Source organism: Macrobrachium nipponense, chromosome 25 (genome assembly GCF_015104395.2).
Source record: "Macrobrachium nipponense isolate FS-2020 chromosome 25, ASM1510439v2, whole genome shotgun sequence".
Lineage (NCBI taxonomy): Eukaryota > Metazoa > Arthropoda > Malacostraca > Decapoda > Palaemonidae > Macrobrachium > Macrobrachium nipponense.
Window position 1 is genome coordinate 2,079,159 of NC_087214.1, and position 9,790 is coordinate 2,088,948.

Consider the following 9,790-nt stretch of genomic DNA (forward strand, 5'->3'; position numbering starts at 1 on the left):
GAATTCATATAAACTGAAAATGTCAAATGTCTTTTCCTTCCATCTGAACTCTGGTGTTACTTTCTCCTTCCATCCACCTGCATCAACCCTCAACACTTTCACACACACATGATCAGCTCCTCTCATAACAAGACCTGAACACTGTAGTCGTCTTTCCTGAACCTTTCTCGACGCTTCCCCCGAGTTTGTTTGTCTTCTTCACCTGAGTCGTTCTATTATTAAGCTGCTCCTTATTTAATTTCAAGAGTCAAGTGTACTTTCAGGAAAATACCTTGGGGAAGTCTTTAACCCAGTCTGCTGTCAGTTTAGACCCTTAAGTACACAGGACAGTATTAGGAAGTATTTTCGTACGAGTATTCAAAGTTCTATTTAAAAGATTGGTATCGCAAAATAATTGCAGGTTTTGACAATTTAGTGAGTACCTCAACACAGTGTAAAATGTCTTCCGTGGTTATTGGGTTTTGTTTAAAACTTGGAAGGTGAAATCTTGACACTTGAGCATTCGCAGCATCACTTAAAAGGAATTGACAACCTGTCCTTTTAATGCAGTAAGTAGTGTCTTGCAACATTCAACAATTTCTTTGGACTTCCACTAAGTACCTATGCCATAAAACTGTACACTGACCCACAAATGCAGCATCAATCAGGACTTCTTTCTTTTAACAACCCTTATCTCCCTGACTTGAGAGGTACCACTACCTAAAAAGCATTAAAGGGACAACGATTGAAGCTATGTTAGAACTTTCCTTACTATTTTGGAAATAAACAATTTATTGTGGCATATCGATGTTGAATGAGAAATATCCATTTCTTTATAGGTCCTCATGACGAATTAATGCTTTATCCTATTTCTGGTTCACACCTATTTTGAAATAGCAATGTTATGAAACAGAAGTAGGATAAAGCATTAATTTGTCATGAGGACCTTTAAAGAAATGGATATTGTTTTTCTGCACTTCCATATTTTATACTGTTTGATATACATTTTCCACTCATGTTCTTTCATTAATACCATAGTACTACTCCACTGAAAACAAGAATTTCCTATACTTTCCACCTTCACTTAGATAACTCCTAAATTAGGATCTTGACACAGTCTTGGTCATTGTTATAGCCTTCACAACCTTCTTTCAATACTTCTCGCAATTTTCTTTTTCTTGGACTTAAAGTTCTACCTTCTTTTCTGCTAAACTTGACTCTTGCATTCATTCAGTATTTTTCAATTTTCCGACAGAATATTGCAGGATGCAATTGGCTTCCTATCCACTACAATCAGTCTGGGCAATTTCTTAATTGTGACTTCTCTGTCACACGTAGACTTCTGTTCAAATCTTGGCTTTCTGTTTATTTACAAACCTATCTGAGTTGTGAAAAAAGCGGCGTTGTGGACCAAAACATAAAATGAACTGTATTTTGATTGGTTGCAGTATTTGTAAATTCTAGAGTGAAGCTGACACACACACACATATATATATATATATATATATATATATATATATATATAGATATATAGATATATATATATATATATATATATATATATATATATATATATATATATTATATATATATATATATATAATATATATATATATGTATATATATATATATATATATTATATTGTTTTATATATATATATATAATTATATATATATATATATATATATATCTATATATATATATAATAAATCATGATACTTATTAATGTAAATGGTTATACTGCAAACAAACAGGTCAGTCAACTGCATACCGAAGATTACGTACTTTCATTCTTAGAGTGATGAGACGTGAAGGACACTATGGATAAGAATACTTATATTTCCTTCTTAATACGAGGTATCACTTTAAATCTTGCATAAATGCATAAAAAATGCAAAGATAAATTTCAGAATAGGCATGGTAGTTGTTGTAGTAGTAATAGTAGTAGTATCTGAAGCGAGACCTAACCCTTGGATTGTATGTCACTGTGCAACACCCGCAGCCAGCCAATCCTTTTCAGTTCAAAAGACAGATTCTGTAGGAAAGTTTGTGATTTAAAATCAAGTCCAAGTTACATGCATCTAAGAAGACTCTTGCCTCACTGAGCTTGAAAACACATTAGGTTGCAATGGTGATGATGAAGATGGCCTCGACTTGAAAATAGATATATTATACAAAAAAAAGTGTCTAATGAAATCCTCACAGTACCTGGGATACCATAGCTATCACACACTGTGAGGTTTCAAAGTGTTTATCTAACCTTCCAAGAAAGTTTATCTATCATTGTAACAAAGTCAAATGAACTGTTCACATAACTGAGAATGCTTGTGCATTCGTATGCCAAATATAAAATATAGCTTTGTCAAACTACTCCCCTTCAAAGATGCATTCGAATTGACTTAATTCACACATCTAAGACACCTAACCTTATTTAAGGTAACGCTTTGAATTTGAGTCTACTTACAGTCATTGGCCAAAGATATTTTCAGAAAAACCAAACTATCCTCAAATAATGCATACAATATTACTGAATCATTTACTTAAAATACCATTAACAGTAGTATTGCAAATGGCCCTTAAGGTAACAGTGAAATTCAGAGTTCACTTATTCAATAATTTATCTATGATTCATTTTGACGATAATGCAAGATTGTCCTCAAAGACGACTTAATTTGAAACCTCAGTATCTTGAAATATGCAGAGATGCCATGATGAAAATGCTCTTGATAAGGTACTCTCCAATATTGACACCATTAACCTTTAAGTGGTGTATGTTTCATGTTAAATCACTAAAGAAACAAACTATGGACAAAACTTTCAAAAATGTATAATGAGCAGCTTAATTCCAAGTCCCTACTGCTATAGAAGTTAGTTTAGCAATATCTATAACAAGCTTTGCTGAGGAAATATATCAGGAATAATTAGCCTTGAATGTTATCTATTCTATACAGGTCGATACCTGAAAAGTCTGACTCCACACAGCTATTCCTAACTATACTGACCAACACGAAGATATTCCATTAAGTCAGTCAATCCTGTTGTTTGCAACTATTGAACTTTCTTGCTATTGATAGTTTTTGTTGAAGGTCAGGAAGGACAGAAAATCATCATTATATCCTACCATTCATCTCAAGTGACCTTCGTACATAGACAACCGTGCAGATCACAACTAGACGAAGATGTATTCTGTGAAACAGTCAGTTACTTGACTTTACTATTAAACTAAGTTGATGGATGGCTATTTTACATATGTGACTTCTCGATATAGAATAGTCACAAAGTAGCCATGGCTGCTTAATAGCTGCTACTTCACTGACAAGAAATTTATATTTAAAATTATTGAGCCTGAAACATTCGTAACTACCTGATAGTTGATGGTAAACTAATGGGAACACAGGTAAAAACTATGCAACCTGAAATGAATGACTACGCTCCTTGGCAGCTGATGTTAACACTGCTGAGAAATTCAAGTGAACACTTGGTATTTGAAGACATAACTATTGAACTAATATTTCAATTATAGATTTAGATAAACAAAATAAAGGCTAATTATCCTGAAACCAACAGAGATTACTTTATGGTTAATTTGAAACTATTATTAATCTTATGTAAATAAAAAGCATGTATCCTGGAAGTTGCTACATTGCTAAGACTTCACAAGAAAATTGAATGACCTACGTATCCAGACACACTGAGCTACTTTTGACTGATATCACACCGACACCAGATCCCTGATCGAACAAAACTATGTATCCTGAAACACACAGAACTACCGTAATTGAAAGCTAATATTAAACATATAGAGAATTTATTTTTAAAAAGCTATGCACGTATCCTAAAACTGATTGAACCTGTAGTCATCTGAATAAACTGGTAAGAAATGGAAGCAGAGCCGTCCTGAAATGTACTGAAGTACTTGACATGATAAACTTATGAATCTTGAGTAGCCAAGACTGTGCCACAAAACTATTGTTGAACTGGTAAGGAAATGTTTGGTGGGACCATTTCATCTGTTCATAGGCAACTGTTGACACAGGTTAAGTACTACATTCTACTTGTTAAATATAAATGTAGGCTTTCTTGAAGTCCAAATCTTCGTTCACAGGTACTTGTTGAATTGCGAGGCGATACTGTGGTCTAATCAGCTTGTCCCATATGCACCCTGCAGACGATTTCCTGTAGAGATGAGGCAGAAGTTAATAACATCATCTATCACTAAGATCTCTAGGCTTACAAAATAATGAAAGATAATTAATTACAACCAGACTTCAAGCATCCTATACCTTCGGCCCCTTTCACTGAAAGGGGCACAGATGGGACAGGGTCTTTTTCAGACAGTGATGGGGGTCTGTAGCACTTTATGAACCACATCTTAAATTAAATTGAATTAAATTTTTTCACAGCTACTGTAAATATTAATTCAAAATTGAACTGCAATGCAAAGGTAGGAGGCTTCTTCGTGTAAGTTCCTATTAGCAAATTACAGCAAAATGTTCATTATCTTTACCTGCATTATTATTATTGTTATAAAATTGTTTTGTTCTTTTGCTCTTTCATACCTCATGCTGAACTGTTTGCCTGGTGATCTTTTCATACTTTGTTTACTTACCTGATTGAGGGACAGTCAGAGCAATGTACCAAGTAATTCCCTTTTATTTTGTTTTTCCTTTTGTTTATTTCTTTTGTATCTATTTGATTTAATTGAATTTACTTTGGGGATCTTATATAGTTTGTATTACATTTATTAGGGGGTCGTTGCTAATTATATTCATGGTTGTTTCAGGTAATAATCTACTGAAGTTTAAGTTGAATAAAGCTTGGATAGCAGCAGACAAGCCTTTTAATGTCACAACAATTTATTCAGCTTAAACTGTGGAGAAACTATTGAAGCCTACCCGTCTGGATTTGGACCCCAGCTCCCCTTCTGCAGCAAAGGAATGGTGGCATTGGCACAAGACGTTTTCCAACTAAGGACACTCATGAACTATGTCAGTCCTAATGTGTATGAATACATTGAGAAGTGTGTGAATTATGATACTGCCATTTCCACTTTGGAAAAGTTATATATTAAGGCACCTAATGAAATATTCACCAGGCATGTACTTGCTACTCACCAACAAAAGGTAGGAGAAACTTTAGATAAGTTTTTGAGAGAATTGCGTAAATTAGGCGAGGACTGTGACTTAAAGGCAGTTAGTGCAGAACAGAACAGAGAAGAGCTGATCAGGAATGCTTTTATAAATGGCCTGGCCTCACCTATGATTCGGCAGCGTCTACTTGAAAATAAAACTCTAGACTTACAGGCAGCTTACGACCAGGCTTACTACTCTTTAGACCTTGTGCAACGTAATGCTAGTTTTTACAGTCACATGCTTCCTCATGTTGGGCATACTGCTGCTGTGGTTACCCCTGATCATGCTCTTATTGCAGATGATCATGTGAAGAGTGGACCAACGTCTGAGAGCTGTGAGGTAACTGCTGGAAATCAAGTGTTAGCAGCTACTCTGTCCATGAAGAGAAAGTGCTTTTTTTGTGGAGGTCCCTATCATATTCGTGCAGTGTCCAGCTCGGGATTCCATTTGCAATAAATATGGCAGGAAGGGGCATTTTGCAAAAGCGTGCCTGTCCAAACAATCTGCATATGGAGGTAAATCTGCAGCAGCTACAGTATTTGATCCCTCACAGTCATCTGTTCTTGTGACTAACGCTGGGACCACTTTTCCTCAGAGCCTCTATCGGGCAGCTACCACAACAATAATCAATGGACGGAAGTTGACAGCCCTTGTCGACTTGTGCAGTGATGACAGTTATATAGATGCAGATGTAGCATGGGAATTGAAGCTGCCAATACATCCCACCGATAAAGACGTCGCTTTAGCACAGAAATCTTTGCATACAAACTCTCCAGGTTATGTCAATGTGGACTTGACTCTTCATCTTAATGGAGAAACTTATCCATCCACGCGTCTAGCAGTAATGAAGGATTTATGTTCGGGAGTATTACTTGGTCAGGACTTCCAAGAACAGCATCAGAAAGGGACCATTGAATACGGTGGACCGAAACCTGCACTCAACTTATCTGGTGCTAACTCCTACTGTTCATTGGCAGCCGCTGCTGTGGATGAGCCTTCTATCTTCCAGCATTTGTTACCTAATTGTAAGCCTATTGTCACCAAATCAAGACACTACTGTAAGGATGACAAAGAATTCATTGAAGCGGAGACTAGTCGTCTCTTGGCTGAGGGTGTTATTGACGATAGCATATCACCGTGGAGAGCTCAAGTTGTGGTGGTTAAGGATTCCTTAAATCGACATAAGAAAAGGATGTGTGTCAATTATTCGCAAACTATCAACCTGTATACAGAACTGGATGCTTATCCATTACCTCGGATTGAAACCATGGTAAATGAACTCTCAACATATAGAGTATTTTCGACTTTTGACTTGAAAAGCGCTTACCACCAAATCCCACTAAAGGAATCAGACAAGACGTATACAGCTTTTGAAGCCAACGGACGCCTGTACCAGTTCTGTAGAGTACCTTTTGGAGTTATCAATGGAGTAGCAGTCTTTCAACGAACTATGGATAAGTTGGTGAAAGAAGAAAACTTACAAGGTGCTTTCCCATATTTGGACAATATCACTATTGCTGGACACACTCAAGAACAACATGATCAGAATGTGCAGTGCTTTATTGAGGTCATCAACAAGAGGAACCTAACTCTCAATGCTACTAAAACTATTAAATCTGTGCGTACCATTAACATTCTTGGCTACTGCGTGGGGAATGGTGTTATAAAGCCTGACATGGAAAGACTCCGGCCTCTACAAGAACTACCACCTCCCACTAGTCAAGGATCTTTAAAGAGGGCAATGGGTATGTTTGCTTATTATGCTAAATGGATACAGAATTTTTCTGCTAAGATTCAACCGCTGGCAAGACTAAAGAAATTTCCTTTAAATGAAGAAGTTTTGCAGGCATTTGAATTACTCAAACAGGAACTTGAAGGTGCAACACTACACTGTGGATGAAAATTTGCCTTTTGAGGTTGAATGTGATGCCTCTGAAGTATCAGTCTCGGCAGTACTCAACCAGAGTGGCAGGCCTGTGGCCTTCATGTCTAGGACTTTACAAGGAAGTGAAGTGCACTATCACATCATAGAAAAGGAGGCCATGGCTATCGTGGAAGCTGTACGTAAGTGGAGTCATTTCCTTGCTAGCTAGCACTTTGATCTCGTTACAGACCAACGTTCAGTGGCCTTCATGTTCAATAACAGTAAACACACTAAAGTTAAGAATAATAAGATCCAGGGATGGCGGATGGAACTCGCAGCCTTCAGTTATACAGTACATTATCGCCCCGGTAAAGAGAATGTGGTTCCTGATGCCTTCACCCGAGCTTTTTGCGGTTCTGTGGTTTCCACATCATCTACCCTCACTGAACTACATGGGAATCTGTGCCATCCAGGAGTGACTCGCTTATTGCACTTTGTGAGATCGAAAAATCTTCCCTTTTCCACTGAGGATGTTAAGAAGGCCTGTGCTTCCTGCAGGATATGTGCCGAGTTGAAACCGAGGTTCTACAAACTCCAAGAAGGAACACTCATCAAGGCGACACAACCAATAGAGAGATTAAGCATTGACTTTAAGGGACCAGTTCCGACGGCCTCATGCAACCCCTATCTACTTATTGTGGTTGATGAATATTCTCGTTTTCCTTTCGCTTTTCCGTGTCCCAACATGAACACAACTACAGTGATTAAGTGCTTAGAACAAATATTAGCCTGTGTGGGATGCCTCAGTATTTACATTCAGATCAAGGAACCTCATTCATGTCCAGGGAGCTCAAAACCTATCTCGCACAGAAGGGAGTTGCAACAAGTCGAACTACCCCTTTTCACCCAGTCGGTAATGGACAAGTGGAGCGGCTCAGCGGTACTGTATGGAAGTCAATCCAGCTGGCACTCAGGTCCCGAAATCTTCCCGATCAGCACTGGGAATTATTACTCACTGATGTGGTACATTCACTTAGATCCCTTCTGTCGACAGCAACTAATGTCACACCCCACGAACGGTCTTTTGGATTTCCGCGCCGCTCGTCCTCTGGGAGCTCTCTGCCTTCATCGCTTATGTCGTCAGGACCGGTATTACTGAGGAGGTTTGTCAGAACAAGCAAAAATGAACCCTTGTGGACGAAGCTGAACTATTAGATGCTAACCCAACATATGCTAACATTAGATACCCCAGCAAACGAGAGTTGACAGTTTCCATACGTGACTTGGCCCCATGCCCTAGGGACTATTCTGTTGCTGAAAGTCAAGAACTACCTTCTGTTCCATTGTCACCAGAGGCCGTACAATCTCACTCTCCAGTGTCACCCACAACAACCTATCATGAGTTTCCGGAGGGCATGGAACTTCACCCAGAAGCTGAGATTGGAACAGAGGCTGCATTGCCTCCAGTACAGAGATCAACCCAGGTGTCAAGGGCTCCGGACCGATACGGATGGGATTGATTACTTATGAAGTAATGTAACCAATTTTATATCTAAAAGGGAAGAATGTTATAAAATTGTTTTTTTTTCTGCTCTTTCATACCTCATGCTGAACTGTTTGTCTGGTGATCTTTTCATACTTTGTTTACTTACCTGATGGAGGGACAGTCAGAGCAATGTACCAAGTAATTCCCTTTTAATTTTCTTTGTTTTTCCTTTTGTTTCTATTTCTTTTGTATCTATTTGAAGTTAATTAGATTTTTACTTTTGGGGATCTTCATATAGTTTGTCATTACATTTATTGATGGGGTCATTGCTAATTATATTCATGGTTGTTTCAGGTAATAATCTACTGAAGTTTAAGTTGAATAAAGCTTGGATAGCAGCAGACAAGCCTTTTAATGTCACAACAATTATTATTATTATTATTATTATTATTATTATTATTATTATTATTATTCTATTATTAATTATTTATTATTTATTATTTATTTACTTTGGTTAATTTATTTTTAATTTGGTTCATCACAAGTCCTTCAATTCGTCTGGGTGGTATTTATAGTGTGGGGTTCCGGGTTGCATCCTGCCTCCTTAGGAGTCCATCACTCTTCTTACTATGTGCGCCGTTTCTAGGATCACACTCTTCTGCATCAGTCCTGGAGCTACTTCAGCATCTAGTTTTTCTAGATTCCTTTTCAGGGATCTTGGGATCGTGCCTAGTGCTCCTATGATTATGGGTACAATTTCCACTGGCATATCCCATATCCTTCTTATTTCTATTTTCAGATCTTGTTACTTATCCATTTTTTCCCTTTCTTTCTCTTCAACTCTGGTGTCCCATGGTATTTTGACATCAATGAGTGATACTTTCTTCTTGATTTTGTCAATCAACGTCACGTCTGGTCTATTTGCACGTATCACCCTATCTGTTCTGATACCATAGTCCCAGAGGATCTTTGCCTGATCAGTTTTCTAGACACTCCTTCAGGTTGGTGTTCGTACACTTATTACTGCAGTAGCTGGTGTTTCTTGCACAGGCTCCAGTGGAGGGCTTTTGCCACTGAATCATGCCTCTTTCTGTACTGGTTCTGTGCAAGTGCCGGACATTCGCTTGCTATGTGGTTTAAGGTCTCATTTTTCGTATTGCACTTCCTACTTATGGGAGAGATGTTATTTCCATCTATCGTTCTTTGGATATATCTGGTTCTTAGGGCCTGATCTTGTGCCGCTGTTATCATTCCTTCAGTTTCCTTCTTGAGCTCTCCCCTCTGTAGCCATTGCCACATGTCATCGCTGGCTAGTTCTTTAGTCTGGC

At 37.9% G+C, this 9,790-nt stretch overlaps 1 protein-coding gene across 1 annotated transcript; it reads left to right on the plus strand.

Moving 5' to 3' along the window:
* Nucleotides 1–4,917: 4,917 nt before the first annotated feature.
* LOC135198951 (uncharacterized) lies at nt 4,918–5,568 on the plus strand. The gene has a single exon (XM_064226870.1). It carries the CDS (start codon nt 4,918–4,920, stop codon nt 5,566–5,568), a length of 651 nt encoding a protein of 216 aa, XP_064082940.1.
* Nucleotides 5,569–9,790: the final 4,222 nt, after the last annotated feature.

Coding starts and splice junctions, on each gene's coding strand:
- LOC135198951 (XM_064226870.1), top strand. CDS start 4,918: ATGGTGGCATTGGCACAAGACGTTTTCCAACTAAGGACACTCATGAAC.